The sequence below is a fragment of the Aethalodelphis obliquidens genome, unplaced genomic scaffold (assembly GCF_003676395.1).
Source record: "Aethalodelphis obliquidens isolate GAN/ISIS:26980383/991018 unplaced genomic scaffold, ASM367639v1 scaffold39, whole genome shotgun sequence".
Lineage (NCBI taxonomy): Eukaryota > Metazoa > Chordata > Mammalia > Artiodactyla > Delphinidae > Aethalodelphis > Aethalodelphis obliquidens.
Window position 1 is genome coordinate 1,179,310 of NW_020837983.1, and position 19,601 is coordinate 1,198,910.

Consider the following 19,601-nt stretch of genomic DNA (forward strand, 5'->3'; position numbering starts at 1 on the left):
TGTTCCATGAGCACTTGAGAAGAATGTGTATTCTGGGTTTTTTTTTGGATGGAATGTCCTATAAATATCAATTAGGTCCATTTTGTTTAATGTGTCATTTAAAGCTTGTGTTTCCTTACTTATTTTCATTTTGGATGATATGCCCATTGGTGAAAGTGGGGTGTTAAAGTCCCCTACTATGATTGTGTTGCTGTCAATTTCCCTTTTTATGGCTGTTAGTATTTGCCTTATGTATTGAGGTGCTCCTATGTTGGCTGCATAACTAGTTACAATTGTTATATCTTCTTCTTGGATTGTTCCCTTGATCATTATGTAGTGTCCTTCTTTGTCTCTTGTAATAGTCTTTGTTTTAATGTGTATTTTGTCTGATATGAGCATTGCTACTCCAGTTTTCTTTTGATTTCCATTTGTACGGAATATCTTTTTCCATGCCCTCACTTTCAGTCTGTTTGTGTCCCTAGGTCTGAAGTGGGTCTCCTGTTGACAGCATATATATGGGTCTTGTTTTAGTGTCCATTCAGCCTATCTATGTCTTTTGGTTGGAGCATTTAATCCATTTAAATTTAAGAAAATTATCGATATGTATGTTCCTATTACCATTTTCTTAATTGTTTTGGGTTTATTATTGTAGGTCTTTTCCTTTTCTTGTGTTTCCTGCGTAGAGAAGTTCCTTTAGCATTTGTTCTAAAGCTGATTTGGTGGCACTGAATTCTCTTAGCTTTTGCTTGTCTGTAAAGGTTTTTTGTTTTGTTTTGTTTTTCTTTTTGCGGTATGCGAGCCTCTCACTTCTGTGGCCTCTCCCACTGCAGAGCACAGGCTCTGGTAGTGCAGGCCCAGCAGCCATGGCCCACGGGCCCAGCCACTCCACAGCATGTGGGACCCTCCCAGACTGGGACACGAACCCGTGTCCCCTGTATCGGCAGGCAGACTCTCAACCACTGCACCACCACGGAAGCCCCTGTCTGTAAAGGTTTTAAGTTCTTCATCAAATCTGAATGAGATCCTTGCTGGTACAGTAATCTTGGTTGTAGATTTTTCTCTTTCCACTTTAAATATATCCTGTCACTCCCTTCTGGCTTGCAGAGTTTCTTCTGAAAGATCAGCTGTTAACCTTATGGGGATTCCCTTATGTGTTATTTGTTGTTTTTTCCATTGCTGCTTTTAATATTTTTCCTTTGTATTTAACTTTTGATAGTTTGATTAATATGTGTCTTGGCGTGTTTCTCCTTGGATTTATCCTGTATGGGACTCTCTGTGCTTCCTGGACTTGGTTAACTATTTCTTTTCCCATATTACGGTAGTTTTCAACTATAATCTTTTCAAATATTTTCTCAGTCCCTTTCTTTTTCTCTTCTTCTTCTGGGACCCCAATAATTCGAATGTTGGGGGATTTAATGTTGTCCCACAGGTCTCTGAGACTGTCCTCAATTCTTTTCCTTGTTTTTTTCTTTATTCTGCTTTGCAGTAGTTATTTCCACTATTTTTTCTTCCATGTCACTTATCCGTTCTTCTGCCGCAGTTATTCTGCTATTGATCCCTTCTAGAGAATTTTTAATTTCATTTATTGTGTTGTTCATCATTGTTTTTTTTGGTCTTTAGTTCTTCTAGGTCCTTGGTAAATGTTTCTTGTATTTTCTCCATTCTATTTCCAAGATTTTGGATCTTATTTACTATCATTATTCTGAATTCTGTTTCAGGTAGACTGCCTATTTCCTCTTCATTTGTTAGGTCTGATGGGTTGTTGCCTTACTCCTTCATGTGCTGTGTGTTTCTCTGTCTTCTAATTTTGCTTAACTTACTGTGTTTGGGGTCTCCTTTTTGCAGGTTGCAGGTTCATAGTTCCCATTGTTTTTGTTGTCTGTCCCCAGTGGCTAAGGTTGTTTCAGTGGGTTGTGTAGGCTTCCTGGTGGAGGGGACTAGTGCCTGTGTTCTGGCGGATGAGGCTGGATCTTGTCTTTCTGGTGGGCAGGTTAATACCTGGTGGTGTGTTTTGGGGTGTCTGTGGCCTTATTATGATTTTAGGCAGCCTCTGTGCAAATGGATGTGGTTTTGTTCCTGTCTTGCTAGTTGTTTGGTCTATGTTGTCCAGCACTGTAGCTTGCTGGTCATTGAGTGGAGCTGGGTCTTGGCACTGAGATGGAGATCTCTTCTGGGAGATTTTCACTGTTTGATATTACGTGGAGCTGGGAGGTCTCTTGTGGAGCAGTGTCCTGAACTTGGCTCTCCCACCTCAGTGGCACAGCCCTGATGCCTGGCTGGAGCACCAAGAGCCTTTTCTCCACATGGCTCAGAATAAAAGTGAGGAAAGAAAGAAAGAAAGAAAGAAGAAAGAAAGAAAGAAAGAAAGAAAGAAAGAAAGAAAGAAAGAAAGGGAGAGGGAAAGAAAGAAAGAAAGAAAGAAAGGAGAAAGGAAGGAAGGAAGGAAGGAAGAAGAAAGAACAAGATAAAAAATAAAATAATATAAAACTATTAAAATAAAAAATAATTATTAAGACAAAAAAAATTTTAATTAAAAAAAAAAGGGACAGACAGAACCCTAGGACAAATGGTAAAAACAAAGCTATACAGACAAAATCACACACAGAAGCATACACATACACACTCACAAAAAGAGAAAAAGGGAAAAATATATATATATCATTGCTCCCAAGGTCCACCTCCTCAATTTGGGATGATTCATTGTCTATTCAGGTATTCCACAGATGCAGGGTACATCCAGTTCCTTGTGGAGATTTAATCCACTGCTCCTGAGGCTGCTGGGAGAGATTTCCCTTTCTTTTCTGTGTTCGCACAGCTCCTGGGGTTCAGCTTTGGATTTGGACCCGCCTCTGCATGTAGGTCACCTGAGGGCGTCTGTTCTTCACTCAGACAGTACAGGGTTAAAGTAGCAGCTGATTCGGGGCCTCTGGCCTGCTCAGGCCGGAGGGGAGGGAGGGGTACAGATGCAGGGCAAGCTGCAGTGGCAGAAACCAGCATGACATTGCACCAGCCTGAGGCGCACCATGCATACTACCAGGGAAGTTGTCCCTGGATCATGGGACCCTGGCAGTGGCAGGCTGCACAGGCTCCCAGGAGGGGAGGTGTGGATAGTGACCTGTGCTTCCACACAGGCTTCTTGGTGGCTGCAGCAGCAGGCTTAGCATCTCATGCCCATCTCTGGTGTCCGTGGTGATAGCCGCGGCTTGTGCCCGTCTCTGGAGCTCATTTAAGCATCTCTCTTAATCCCCTTTCCTCGTGCACCAGGAAATAAAGAGGCAAGAAAACGTCTCTTGCTTCTTCGGTACCTCTAGACTTTTTCCCAGACTCCCTCCCAGCTAGCTGTGGCGCACTAGCACCCTTCAGGCTGTGTTCACCCAGCCAACCCCAGGCCTCTCCCTGGGATCCGACCGAATCCCAAGCCTCAGCTCCCAGTCCCCAACCATCCCGGTGGGTGAGCAGACAAGCCTCTCATGCTGGTGAGTGCAGGTCTGCACCGATCCTCTGAGTGGGAATCTCTCCACTCTGCCCTCCACACCCCTGTTGCTGCACTTTCCACCATGGCTCTGAAGTTTCCCCCCTCTGCCACCCACAGTCTCCACCCACGAAAGGGCTTCCTAGTGGGTGGAAAACTTTCCTCCTTCACAGCTCCCTCCCACTGGTGCAGGTCCCCTCCCTCTTCTGTTGTCTTTTTTTTTCTTTTGCCCTACCCAGGTACGTGGGCAGTTTCTTGGCTTTTAGGAGGTCTGAGGTTTTCTGCCAGCGTTCAGTAGGTGTTCTGTAGGAGTTGTTCCACATGTAGATGTATTTCTGATGTATCTGTGGGGAGGAAGGTGATCTCTGTGTCTTACTCTTCCGCCATCTTGAAGGTCTCTCTATTATTACTACTTTTAAATTTTGTTATTTTAATAACCTTATTTATTTTGTTATCTTAATTTTTTTCTCTCTCTATTTTTCCTGCGTTTTCTTCTGAGCTGTGTGGCTAACAGTGTCCTGATGATCTGGCCTGATGTCAGGCCTGAGTTTCTGAGCGGGGAGAGTTGAGTTCAGGACATGGGACCACCAGAGACCTCCTGGCCCCATGTGATATCAATCAGTGAGAGCTCTCCCAGAGATCTCCATCTCAACACTAAGCCCCAGCTCCACCCAACCACCAGCAAGCCCCAGTACTGGACTCCTAATGCCAAACAACTAGCAAGATAGGAAAACAACCCCACCCATTCACAGAGAGGTATCCTAAAATCATACTAAGTTCACAGACACCCAAAACACAACAGCAGACATGGTCCTTCCACCAGAAAGACAAGATCCAGCCCCACCCACCAGAACACAGGCACCAGTGCCCTCCACCAGGAACTCTACACAAACCACTGAATCAACCTTTCCCACTGGGTCAGACACCAAAAACAGCTGGAACTACAAACCTGCAGGCTTTGAAAAGGAGACCCCCAAACACAGTAAGTTAAACAAAATGGGAAGACAGAGAAATATGCATCAGATAAAGAAGGTAAAAACCCACCAGACCAAATAAATGAGGAGGAAATAGTCAGTCTACCTGAAAAAGAATTCAGAGTAAGTATAGAGAAGAAGATCCAAAATCTTGGAAATAGAATGGAGAAAATACAAGAAACTTTTAACAAGGCCTAGAAGAACTAAAGAGCAAACAAACAATGATGAACAACAAAGTAAATGAAATTTAAAATTCTCTAGAAGGAATCAATAGCAGAATAAATAGGCAGAAGAACAGATAATGACCTGGAGGATAAAATAGTGGAAATAAATACTGCAGAGCAGAATATAGGAAAAAGAATGAAAAGAATTGCGGACAGTCTCAGAGACGTCTGGGACAACATTAAATGCACCAATATTCAAATTATAGGGTTCCCAGAGAAGAAGAGAAAAAGAAAGGGACTGAGAAAATATTTGAATAAATTATAGTTAACAACTTCCCTAACATGGGAGATGAAATAGTCAATCAATTCCAGGAAACGCAGAGAGTCCCCTATGGGATAAATTCATGGAGAAACATGCCAAGACACATCTTAATTAAACTATCAAAAATTAAATTCAAAGAAAAAATGTAAAAGCAGCAAGGGAAAAGCAACAAATAACATACAAGGGAATCCCCATAAGGTTAACGGCTGATCTTTCAGCAAAAACTCTGCAAGCCAGAAGAGGGTGGAAGGACATATTTAAAATGATGAAAGGGAAAAATCTACAACCAAGATTACTGTACCAGCAAGGATGTCATTCACATTCAACAGATAAATTAAAACCTTTACAGACAAGCAAAAGTTAAGAGAATTCAGCACCACCAAACCAGCTTTTCAACAAATGCTAAAGGAACTTCTCTAGACAGGAAACACAAGAGAAGGAAAAGACCTACAGAAACAAACCCAAAAGAATTAAGAAATCGGTAATAGGAACATACATATAGATAATTACCTTAAATGTAAATGGATTAAATGCTCCAGCCGAAAGACATAGACTGGCTGAATGGATACAAAAACAAGACCTATATATATGCTGTCTACAAGAGACCCACTTCAAACCTAGTGGTTCATACAAACTGAAAGTGAGGAGATGGAAAAAGGTATTCCATGCAATGGAAATCAAAAGAAATCTGGAGTAGCAATTCTCATATCAGACAAAATAGACTTTAAAATAAAGACCATTACAGGAGACAAAGGACACTTCATAATATCAAGGGATCATTCCAAGCAGAAGATACAATAATTGTAAATATTTATGCACCCAACATAGGAGCGCCTCAATACATAAGGCTAATGCTAACAGCCATAAAAGGGGAAATCGACAGTAACACAATCATAGTAGGAGACTTTAACACCCCACTTTCACCAATGCAAAGACCATCCAAAATGAAAATAAATAAGGAAACACAAGCTTTAAATGAAACATTAAAAACGATGGAGTTAATTGATATTTATAGGACATTCCATCCAAAAACAACATAATACACTTTTTTCTCAGTAGCTCATGGATCATTCTTTAGGACAGATCATATCTTGGGTCACAAATCAAGCCTTGGTAAATTTAAGAAAACTGAAATCGTATCAAGTACCTTTTCTGACCACAACGCTATGAGACTAGATATCAATTATAGGGAAAAAAAACTGTAAAAAGTATGAAAACATGGAGGTTAAACAATATGCTACTAAATAACCAAGAGATCTCTGAAGAAATCAGAAAGGAAATCAAAAAACATCTAGAAACAAATCACAATGGAAACACAATGACCCAAAACCTATCGGATGCAACAAGAGGGAAGTTTATAGCAATACAATCCTACCTCAAGAAACAAGAAAAATCTCAAATAAAAAACATAACCTTACACCTAAAGCAATTAGAGAAAGAAGCACACACACACACAAAAAAACCCCCCAAAGTTATCAGAAGGAAAGTAATCATAAAATCAGATCAGAAATAAATGAAAAAGAAATGAAGAAAACAATAGCAAAGATCAATAAAACTAAAATCTGGTTCTTTGAGAAGAAAAACTAAATTGATAAACCATTAGCCAGGCTCATTAAGAAAAAAAAGAGAGAAGAATAAAATTAACAGAATTAGAAATGAAAAAGGAGAAGTAACAACTGACACTGCAGAAATACAAAGGGTCATGAGAGATTACTACAGGCGACTATATGGCAATAAAATGGACAACCTGGAAGAAATAGACAAATTCTTAGAAAAGCACAACCTTCCGTGACTGAACCAGGAAGAATTAGAAAATATAAACAGACCAATCACAAGCACTGAAATTGAAACTGTGATTAAAAAATCTTCCAACAAACAAAAGCCCAGGACCAGATGGCTTCACAGGCGAATTCTATCAAACATTTAGAGAAGAGCTAACACTGATCCTTCACAAACTCTTCCAAAATATAGCAAAGGGAGGAACACTCCCAAACTCATTCTATGAGGCCACCATCACCCTGATACCAAAACCAGACAAAGATATCATACAAAACAAACTACAGGTCAATATCACTGATGAACATAGATGCAAAAATCCTCAACAAAATACTAGTAAACAGAATCCAACAGCACACTAAAAGATCATACACCCTGATCAAGTGGGGTTTATCCCAGGAATGCAGGGATTCTTCAATATACACAAATCTATCAATGTGATACACCATATTAACAAATTTAAGAATAAAAACAATATGATAATCTCAATAAATGCAGAAAAACTATCAACAAAATTCAACACTGATTTATGATAAAAACCCTCCATAAAGTGGGCATAGAGGGAACTTACCTCAACATAATGAAGGCCATATATGACAAACCCACAGCCAACATCATTCTCAATGGTGAAAAACTGAAAGCATTTCCACTAAGATCAGGAACAAGCCAAGGTAGCCCACTCTCATAGCTATTATGCAACATAGTTTTGGAAGTTTTAGTCACAGCAATCAGAGACAAAAAGAAATAAAAGGAATCCAAATTGGAAAAGAAGAAGTAAAACTGTTACTGCAGATGACATGACACTATACATAGAGAATCCCAAAGATGCTAGCAGAAAGCTACTAGAGCTAAACAATGAATTTGGTAAAGTAGCAGGATACAAAATTAATGCACAGAAATCTCTTGCTTTCCTATACACTAATGATGAAAAATCTGAAAGAGAAATTAAGGAAAGACTCCCATTTACCATTGCAACAAAAAGAACAAAATACCTAGGAATAAACCTACCTGAGGAGGCAGAAGACCTGTATGCAGAAAACTTACAGTTTATAGACACTGATGAAAGAAATTAAAGATGATACAAACAGATGGAGAGATATACCATGTTCTTGGATTGGAAGAATCAACATTGTGAAAGTGACTATACTACCCAAAGCAGTCTACAGATTCAGTGCAATCCCTATCAAAATACCAATGGCATTTTTCAAAGAACTAGAAAAAAAAAATTCACAATTTGTATGGAAACACAAAAGACCCCAAGTACCCAAAGCAATCTTGAGAAAGAGAAACAGAGCTGGAGGAATCAGGCTCCCTGACTTCAGACTATACTGCAAAGCTCCAGTAATCAAGACAGTATGGTAGTGGCACAAAAACAGAAATATAGATCAATGGAACATGATAGAAAGCCCAAAGATAAACTCATGCACATATGGTCACCTTATCTTTGATAAAGGAGGCAAGAATATACAATGGAGAAAGATAGCCTCTTCAATAAGTGGCGCTGGGAAAACTGGAGAGCTACATGTTAAAGAATACAATTAGAACACTTCCTAACACCAGACACAAAAATAAACTCAAAATGGATTAAAGACCTAAATGTAAGACCAGACACTATAAAACTCTTAGAGGAGAACATCAGCAGAACACTCTGTGACATAAATCACAGCAACATCCTTTTTGACCCACCTCCTAGAGAAATGGAAATAAAAACAAAAATAAACAAATGGGACCTAATGAAACTTAAAAGCCCAGCAAAGGAAACCATAAACAAGATGAAAAGACAACCCTCAGAATGGGAGAAGATATTTGCAAATGAAAAAACTGACAAAGGATTAATCTCCAAATATACAATCAGTTCCTGCAGCTCAGTATCAAAAAAACAAATAATCCAATTCAAAAATGGGCAGAAGACCTAAATAGACATTTCTCCAAAGAAGACATACTGATTGCCAACAAACAAATGAAAGGATGCTAAACATCACTAATCATTAGGGAATCCAAATCAAAACTACAGTGAGGGGGCTTCCCTGGTGGTGCAGTGGTTGAGTTCGCCTGTCGAAGCAGGGGACACGGGTTCATGCCCCGGTCTGGGAAGATCCCACATTCTGTGGAGTGGCTAGGCCCGTGAGCCATGGCCGCTAAGCCTGCGCGTCCGGAGCCTGTGCACCGCAACGGGAGAGGCCATAACAGTGAGAGGCCCACGTACTGCAAAAAAAAAAAAAAAAAAAAAAAAACCACAGTGAAGTATCACCCAACACTGGTCAGAATGGCCATCATAAAACATCTACAAACAATAAATCCTGCAGAGGGTGTGGAGAAAAGGGAACCCTCTCTCACTGTTGGTGGGGTAATGTAAATTGATACAGCCACTATGGAATACAGTATGGAGGTTCCTTCAAAAACTAAAAGTAGAACTACCATATGACCCAGCAATCCCACTACTGGGCATATACCCTGAGAAAACCATAATTCAAAGAGAGTCATGTATCAGAATGTTCACTGCAGGACTATTTGCAATAACCAGGACATGGAAGCAACCTAAGTGTTCATTGACAGATGTGGCATATATATACAATGGCATATTACTCAGCCATAAAAAGAAACGAAATTGAGTTATTAGTACTGAGGTGGACGGACCTAGAGTCTGTCATACAGAGTGAAGTAAGTCAGAAAGAGAAAAAAAATATGCTAACACATATATATGGAATCTGAAAAAAAAAAAAAAAAGTTCTGATGAGCCCAGGGGCAGGACTTGAATAAACATATAGACATAGAGGGTGGACTTGAGGACATGGTGAAGGGGATTGGGAAGCTGGAACGAAGTGAGAGAGTAGCATTGACATATATACACTACCAAATGTAAAATAGATAGCTAGAGGGAAGCAGCTGCATTGCATAGGGAGATCAGCACATTGCTTTGTGACCACCTAGAGAGGTGGGATAGGGATGGTGGGAGTGAGACGCAAGAGGGAAGTGTTATGGGGATATAAGGTTATGTATAGCTGATTCGCTCTTTTATACAGCAGAAACTAACACAACATTGTGAAGCAATTATACTCCAGTAAAGATGTTAACAAAAAAGTCAATATAATTTTAAACAAAGTTTTATCACTTTCTGATGCTTTTCAAAAACTGTTAACTTTTCTTGAGCACATTATTTTTGTATATATACACTAGAATCCCTTTTCATACAATAGGAGTTTACAAATCTAATATCTTTTTTTCCTTCTGTATCCTCATTAAACCTATGAATAATATTTTGTGAGTAAATTAATTCTGCCATGCACTTTAATGTGTTTTGTGGACTATTGCCAACTAATATGTCTGAGACTTTCAAAACATAGTCTTGCTTTGCAGTAGCTGTTAAGAGACTCCAACAAGAACACACAAGGAAGGCTCTGATGTTTCTGAAGAATGCTTGGAACACAGTTGTAAATGTAGTAAATAGAGACAGAATAACATAAAACAAATTGGTTGTGTTTAAAACATTTCTTTGTCTCCAGTTATTTAAAAAGCTGATATTTCTTGAAATAAAAAGATCCAAGAAATCAGAGGTACACTCAACTGTAATGTAACGTCACTGGCAAATACTATTCAGTAAACCTGGATTAACCTTTCATAATTAGCACTTCTCAGCCCAAGAAATCCCTAATATTCCACCCTAATTCCATTGTAACAAAATCCCTCTAAGGTAAGTCATAAAAGCAACACTAACCCCTTCTAAAGCAGAGAAACAAAAATGTAGCACTATTTTCTACCGTGAAAGAAAGTTCTGGGCTGGCCATTTACATTATAGGATCTCAGATTTCAGTAAGGATTAAAGGTTGTATATTTTAAACAAGAGACATATAGAAATATCATGAAGATATTAGGACCCCTTCCCTACTTCTCCCATACTCCATATACCACATCTTAACCTAGCCAGCATAGAAAAATATAAGGATTTTCTTTGGACCTCAGAAAGTCTACCTTAAATTACCCAAGATTCAAAAAGCTCCACTTGTCACAGTAGTCATAAAATGCAGGCAGATTATCTGGGCCCCTTTATAAGTTTATTTCTTTGTGTACATATCTGAGGAAAAGTGGGGAAAGAAGTGCCTTGTTTGGATTGCAAAGTAAATTTAATTTTTCCAAATCATATTCACATCCATGTATATAAGTAAATGAACCATTTAGCTATTGCTATATAGCAAACCACCCAAAAGTGAATGGCTTAAACCACAGTTCTGCATGTAGGCAATTTAGGGCGAGATCATCTTGGTGGTATCAGCTGGCTCCCTTTTGGCGTCTGTAATCAGCTGCATGCCAGCTTTACTGATCTTAGCTGGGCTTTCTCATGTGTCTAGGTCCTCAGCTAGGATGAATCCACTGACTCAGCTTTGTTCTATGTGGTTTTAATCCTCCAGCATAGGGGTTGGCAAAACTACAGCTCACTGCCTGTCTTTATATATAAGGTTTCACTGGAATAGAGCCATACCCATTTGTTTATTTATTGCCTATGTTTGCTTTCACAATAAAACAGGGGAGTTGAGTAGTTGTGACAGGAACCATATGGCCTTCAAAGGCTAAAACCTTTACTATCTGGCCCTTTACATAAAATGTTTGCTTGGGGCTTCCCTGGTGGCACAGTGGTTGAGAGTCCGCCTGCCGATGCAGGGGACACGGGTTCGTGCCCCGTTCCGGAAGGATCCCACATGCCGCGGAGCCGCTGAGCCTGCGCATCCGAAGCCTGTGCTCCGCAACGGGAGAGGCCACAACAGTGAGAGGCCCACGTACCGCAAAAAAAAAAAAAAAAAAAAAAAAAGTTTGCTGACCCCTGCTCTAGCAGGGCTTATTTACATGGCAATGTCAGGGATCCAAGCAAAAGAGTGGAAACTCACAAGGTCTCTTGGGGCCTAAATTTGAAACCACCACAGCGTCACTTCTGCCATGTTCTGTTGGCCAAAGCAAGTTAGAAGTCCAGCCCAGATCCAAGAAAAGGGGAAATAGAATCCATGTCTAGATGGAGAAGTAAAAAGTCACATTTCAAAGGGCATGGGTTCAGGGAGCAGTGAAGGACTCTGGTCATATTTACAACCTGCCTCACTAGATCACATAACAATTGCCTTCAGACTAAAAGAATTGTGATGGAATAGGTGGATATATTTATAATATTTCATCAGGAAAGCCCATAAGAATCATGTGAGTCACTGTTCATCAAATACCTGACCTGTAGATTTTTGTCAAAAGGATGTATCCATAATTATTTTGGTAGAGATTATCTTTAGCACAAAGTGAGAGAGTGGCATGGACATATATACACTACCAAACGTAAAATAGATAGCTAGTGGGAAGCAGCCACATAGCACATGGAGATCAGCTCGGTGCTTTGTGACCACCTAGAGGGGTGGGATAGGGAGGGTGGGAGGGAGGGAGACGTAAGAAGGAAGAGATATGGGAACATATGTATAACTGATTCACTTTGTTATAAAGCAGAAACTAACACACCACTGTAAAGCAATTATACTCCAATAAAGATGTTACAGAAAACAAAAACAAACAAACAAAAAAAAACCTAGGCCCTGGGAGAGTCAGATAGGAGGCTGATTGTTCATTATACAACCTTAGGAGATAGTTATTGACTTTGATTCCTGATCCTGAAGGGAAATAAGATAAAGCTCAATTAAAATTACTGAACTCATTTAGGTGACTAGGTTATGAAAACAAATAGACCCAAGATGTAGGATGATTCCAATGCAATAAAAGTTTTCCTAGTAAATAGTCCACACAATGATTCAGGGACACAGACTTCTCTCACCTATGGGCCTGCCAGTCCTAAGGCAGGTCTTCATCTTACTAGCAGAAAAGAAAAAGAGAAGGTGGAGGAGGCTCACATCTTTCCTGAAAGTCTTGGCTCAAAAGTAGTACACAGCACTTCTGCTCATATTCTGTTGGTGAGAACTCATCAGTTGGCTACACCTAACTGCAAGGGATAATGGAATTTGTAAGTCTAACTCTATATCTAGAAAGAAGAAAGAAATGGATTTTGATGAACAGTTCGGAGTCTGTGCCATAGTCTACCTTCTGGTCATCAGATGTTCATTTGCATCTTTCTTTTCACATTTATAGAACACATTACCTTCACAAGGGAGACCGCCCAAAGTCTCCTCCAGTTACTGCTTCTAGCTCAAATCCAGGATCCCTGGATGATGTTTAGTCTTATCTGTAAGGTCAGGATGTAGCCCTTTAAAGTCTGAAATGCCCAACCCCTGCACACACACAGATAAAATATACAATGATAAAACTAGGCCAGGATAAATGCCATAAAACTGCCGCTCAGAAAACAGATGAATAGGAAATACACAACATTCACAGGTTAGTTGCAACGATGAGTTCATGCTGGGAAGGTATTTTAATGAAGGAAGTTCCACTATTAGACACCAGATCTCCATTCTGAGAGGAACCCTGTTTTCTGTTCTTCTTTAAGAGTTTCTTCTTGGTCCATTACCATCCATGACCACACCTGAGTCAGCCCATTGTGGAACATTACCTTTCTTGGGGGTTATGCAGTATTCACAGCGTGCTTCCAGCTCATATGAGTTTGGGGGCCCAAATATTATTTTAAGCCTTAAATAGTCAAAGGATTTTAACACAAGGATCAAAATTTATTTGGCAATACAGTTGGTCAAAATTTTAGTAGAATTCCGATCAATTTACATACAATAAGTTTCATGGGCCATACCTAAAATTACTTCTTAGACACAGTGTTCAAGACTTGTTTATTTCTTTGCTAAAACCTATGAAGACAAGAATTCTATCTTAATCCATCACTGTATACTAGAATCCAGCATTTACTAATTCCCTGTAGGAACACAAAGTAGGAACATTTGTTCAATATAAAACGTGCCTAACATAATACCTACAATATAATTAGTGTTCATCCAATGGTAGCTGTTAACATTAAGAGAGAAGCTCATTGGAATTGGAGATAGCAAACCAGGGGCTTAATTCTAGCTCTACTTCTACATAGCTGGGTAAGATCATGCAAGTTAGTTTCCTCATATTCTAAATCTTTCTCACATTATTGTTGCTTTGCACTTTTATAATTCACCTCCAATCCTTGTTTTTTTTGCACTTTTATGATTCACTACCAACAATTGATGAGGAAAGGACTAATCTTGAGATCAAAATACCATGAGAAGCCCATAGGCATAGCTTTAGGAAAGTATTCAAACTACAGGTGCTATAAGGGTAATAGGATTTGTTACAAGAATCAGTTGTCATCCAACCCAGCATGATCCATTAAACACAGGCTTCATCTAATGCCATGAGATTTGAGTGGGGCCTATTATAGGTGGTTAATTGTTTGAGAACCCTGTGATGGTTTATGTAGCTTTGGAAATGCGTCAGTGAACACATATTTTTTGAAATTTGGTTGTTTGTAATGAAATTCATAATATGTCTAATATCACAAAATAGCCAAGGAGAAGCTGGAGCTGTGCACTGTGTACAATAAAACTTCTCTTTAAAATTTGGTAAGTGACTTTAGGTCAGTGATTCCAACCCTGGCTGCACATTAAAGTCATTTGGAGGGGTTTTTATGAATACCAGTGCGTGAACCTCACTCCAGAGATTCTGATATAAATGTAATTTTAAAACCTCCCCAGTGATTCTGATGGAGAACCACTGCTTTTAAAAGGGAAATATGTCATCATGAAGGACACCTTTTTTAGTGCCTGTTACTAGAGGCAAGAAAATATCCTGCCTATACTACAGCTTTTATACAGTGTTATTACTTGGACTAGTCATGGGCTTTTTAGTCATTTTTAGATGAAAAATTGTTTGTTTTGTGAGGAGGGATGGGATGAGCAGTAGGGGGTTGGCTTAGGGAGGCTCCATGATAGTCAACAAAGTAACACTTGCCCCTTCCTCTGCAGCACATCATGCTTGTGCAGCGTCAGATGTCTGTGAGAGAAGAGGACTTGGAAGAATTCCAACTCGCTCTGAAACACTATGTGGAGAGCGCTTCCTCCCAAAGTGGTTGCTTGCGGTAAGTGCTCCTGTGCATGTGTCTTAGATGAAGGTGGGGTCTGGAGGACTGGTATTTGAGAATCTTCATCTAAAGTTATGCTGGTCATTCTAGCCCTCGGGGTGATACATTTTGCAGAGTTAAACAGGCTGTTTTCTCTTTTATCCTTGGACTCTGTGTGGATTTGAGCATTAGGAGCACCAAGGGAAGTCAAATAGACTGAAATTCCTCCTTTTGCATCCAGGCAGACTCACACTCTGATTTAAATCATCTCTGGTATATGAGGCCTCAACTCTAGTGCATCTAGCTCTGATTGCTACCTTGAGAGTGCGCCCTATGGCCTAATAACCACCATTTCAGCCATTCATTATGAAATTGCACCATCTCTGAAGTCTTGATGGCAGGACTTTGTCATTTAAAAAAAAAAAAAAGTTATTTCCATGGCCACTCCAGCTCAGGCTTCTGTTATCTCAGGCTACTAAAATATACTACCTATACCTCATCTTCAGTTTCTCTACTCCAAGTAGTCCGAGAAACAACTACTACAACTATAATTTCCCAGAAACAATTATCATAGAATTCTCTTATTCAGAAACCTGCAATAACTATCTAATGAGTAGCTTATCAAATGCCAGAAGTTTATCCTGACCCTACAATTATACTACCAACAGACCCCAGAGATCCATAGCACTGCTACCATTTGTTCTCCCTCACCTGAACACTATGCCTCAACAGTGCCCAGCTGCATATTGCCTTTCCAGCATAATCTATTGTCTTACCGCTGTGCCTTCGATCTGGCCACTCTCCTTTCCAGAAGTGTGCACCCAGCTTCAGGTCTCTGCCAGACCATGCTCTACCTTATGCCAAAGATCAAACTCACCTGCTCCTGGAAAACTGCCACAACCAAATCCACCCCTACCTTAGGAGCTTGTTTAAATTGTATTTCACAATACTCTTAGAACATTGGGAAAGCTTTTTAGCACATGTATGCATGCATGTATGTGCACATAGAAACACATACTTTATGTCTCTTTGGTGTTCCTCCCAGTAATTACTAGTTATATTTTATTCACACTCTGGCAGAATACTTCTGCAGCTAAGAAGTCTGGCTCTGGAATTAAACATGGGTTGTATTAACTTTGTGGGTTTGGGAAAGAGAAAAACAAATACCGTATGCTAACACATATATATGGAATCTAAAAAAAAAAAAAAAAGGTTCTGAAGAACGTAGGGGCAGGACAGGAATAAAGATGCAGACGTAGAGAATAGACTTGACACAGGGAAGGGGAAGGGGAAGTTGGGATGAAGTGAGAGAGTAGCATTGACATATATACACTACCAAATGTAAAATAGATAGCTAGTGGGATGCAGCCTCATAGCACAGGGAGATCAGCTCGGTGCTTGTGACCACCAGAGGGATGGGATAGGGAGGGTGGGAGGGAGATGCAAGAGGGAGGGGATATGGGGGTATTATGTATACATATAGCTGATTCACTTTGTTATATAGCAGCAACTAACACAACATTGTAAAGCAATTTTACTCCAACGAAGATGTTAAAAAAAAAATTACTGAAAAACCCAAGCAGAGCAATTGTGTGACCCATGTATAACACACACACACACACACACACACACACATTTTTTGATTACTCTTTTTGCATATTTTGTAATCATGAAGGCTTATTTAATCCCTGTGTTTGGCACGGGGAGGTACCAACTGAATATATATGATGCACACAGTGTATTCTCAAAACCATGCATGACTTCGGAAAGTTGAGAATAGTTTCTGCTTCCAAGGATCTAGGAAACCAGTTGGGAAAATAGGATACTCATTCATGAACAATTAAAGCCATGTTCTTGGCCTTAATTTCACAGCTGTTAAGTAGAATAAAATGATTTGTGAAGTCACTCTCAGCTACCAAATTCTAGAATTTGTATGTATTCTGAACTCCATGTCAAGGATGTAGGGAAGATGAATGTGGAACTGCATTGTAAGAATCAACCCTGGGAGTTGTACTATGGCCAAAGAAACATCCTTAAGAACTCATGGTACCCTGTGGCACATTGAACCATTAATTTATCAGCATTTTTATATAGACAAAATAAATGGGTGGCCGTAGTGTGGTGGAGAATTGTAGGAACTATCCCTCCTGTGTGCCCCTTACTCCAGTGATTAGGCTCTGTGAGTTAAGGTAGGCCACCTGGGGAACAGAGGAAGCCAAGATGAAGTGTGTCCTGTTCCTGATGAGCCAAGCTACCTTAGGTAAGATGTTTAACCCCAACCGTTCCTGAGCTACATCATTTTTCCCCATTTCACTGACATTTTCCAGCTCCTGGAATGTTCAAAGTGTCCTGGAGCTCAGGGCTGAAGCTCTAAGTGACCTTATCCAGAGACAGCTTAGCCAAAGAACTCTTGCTTTAGCCAGTGAGTTTTTAAGTGCCACAGGAAGTATGAATACATTGAGGAGGAAGACTGAGGGTGTTTAAGTTAGTACAGTCACAAAGCAAAAGCTCAGAGTTACATCATGTAATTTTAAGTTTGCAAATAATTGAAAGCTAATCATTCAAGCCCTAAGCCCTTTTAACAGAAATATTGCTGACTGAAGTTTCTAAAAATTTTATCATTAACCTTTTCTTGCTGTCTCAGTGTCATCACTGCATATGTATTGTTATCTGTATTGTACAGTCTCAAATATCAATGTCCTTAAATGTCATTGCTGTGTATTGGTCAGTTTTGCCCTTAATTGAAAGCACCCAGTCTGTAGAACAATTTTGATGAGCATTTTCACCCATAGTCCTTTGAGACACAATCTGAACTGGTCTTTCAACTCTTCCATCTGGCTCTTGACCAGATGGCCTACAGTCAGGAAGAAGGAGAAAGGAGCAACACCAACAAGCCATCCTCTCATGTCTGAACCTAAGGACAGAAAGTTTCCCAGAAGTCCTTGCTTCTCAGCATACTTCCCTTGGCATCTCATCGGCCCAACTCAAGTCACATGGCTATTCCTGGTTACAGGGGAGGTTAGAAAACAAATATTTAGCAGAAAGGAGATTGTGATGACTGTCTCAGCCCAGCACTGATTGGTACATTGGATATATTGCAAAATGAACAATGGCAGGGTTCGGTTAGACAGAGGGGAATAACAGTTGGGGAGGCAACAGACAGTATCTACCATATGATTCCCAGAGTGACTGTGAAGGTAAAATGACTTAATCCATGGGAAATGCTTAAACCAGGGCCTGGAACAGAGCAATACATGTTAGCAACCATCGCCATTGTTATTAGTATGTATAATAATGTAATAATTGTTATCATCATTATTATTGGCTTGCTGCTCCTCATTGTTTTCAAAGATTTGTCTTTTTCCCTCAGTTTCTTTTCTGTTCCTTTTAATTCTGTCATGTTTCTCAACTTTGATACCATTAAGGCTTAGCTTTCACTCACCTAAGTAAAGTGCTACTTTGTTTTTCACTATTGAGCTAACAGCTAACACACACACACACACATATACACACATACAATATACCAATTACTGGGCAAAACATTCTACATATAATGCTTTATTTAGTACTCAGTACTATTATTACCACCATTTAACAGGTGAGGCAACAGGTTAAGTAATGGGCCCAAGGTGACAAAGCTCTAATACATGGTGGATGAAGGTAAGCCTGTATGGCTATACTTCAAACCACTACCTTATCACACTGTGTTATCTTCTTCAGTCCTTCAAAACTTGAGCATCAGGCTAAAATTTCGTGAATTTCTTGTGGCTAGTCTGGAAAATGGCAGGTTCAGATAGCAGGATAAGTGATTTTTATATGTAATAAGTAATACAAATGAATTAGTTTGTAGGAGGCAGTGCATAGTCATGGATTGAAATTTGACCATTACATTGTCAGATTACATTTGGGGATTACAGATCCTTTTAGACTATGATGAGAACTATGGATTCTCTTCCCAGGAAAAAGTAGATATGCACAGTAATTTTCAGCTCATTTCTGGGATTTCAAGGAACCCCCCCAAAAGCCCATCTATAAACTCCTGGGGTTAGAAAATCTCCAGTTTCACTTTCTGTTCAATTCCTTTGATTATGTTATAAACCTTTCCCGAGAAAATCTGAAATTGAACTAAGAACAATACTTGCTACATCATATCTTAACTGAAGCAAGCTTGATCAATAGCTCTGTGAAAAACACCAAACTACAAGCCAAATAAGTATTACAATTTCTGTGTAGTTACCACCATCTGCTGGCCACACTTAGGTAAATCCTAAATTTACACTGAGCTTGGCTATTTTACCGTATGTTTGCTCTTAAATCAATATTCTATTCTCCCAATTTTTCCCAATCTCTCAATTTATTGGGATTGAGATATACACACTACTATATATAAAATAGATAATAAGGATCTACTGTGTAGCACAGGGAAGTCTACTCAATACTCTGAAATGACCTATATGGGAAAAGAATCATAAGAGTGGATATATGTCTATGTATAACTGATTCACTTTGCTGTAAACCCAAAACTAACACAACATTGTAAATCAACTATACGCCAATAAAAATTATTTTAAAAAATTTAAAAAAGAGTAGTTTATACAAACTACTATGTATAAAATAGATAAGCAACAAGGATGTATTGTATACCACAGGGAATTATAACCATTAACTTGTAATAACATTTAATGGAGTATAATCTGCAAAACTACTGAATCATTATGCTGTATACCTGAAATATAATGTAAATCAACTATACTTCCATTTAAAAAAGCACCACACCGGGCTTCCCTGGTGGTGCAGTGGTTGAGAGTCCGCCTGCCAATGCAGGGGACACGGGTTCGTGCCCCGGTCCGGGAAGATCCCACATGCCGCAGAGTGGCTGGGCCCGTGAGCCATGGCCGCTGAG

At 39.6% G+C, this 19,601-nt stretch overlaps 1 protein-coding gene across 1 annotated transcript in view; it reads left to right on the forward strand.

Moving 5' to 3' along the window:
- The window catches only part of NECAB1 (N-terminal EF-hand calcium binding protein 1), a 256,058-nt gene that overhangs the window by 229,656 nt on the left and 6,801 nt on the right, over positions 1-19,601 (forward strand). The window contains exon 10 of the mRNA XM_027131376.1: positions 14,604-14,716. Coding sequence (XP_026987177.1) covers positions 14,604-14,716 — 113 coding nt within the window. The remainder of the gene's footprint in view (positions 1-14,603; positions 14,717-19,601) is intronic.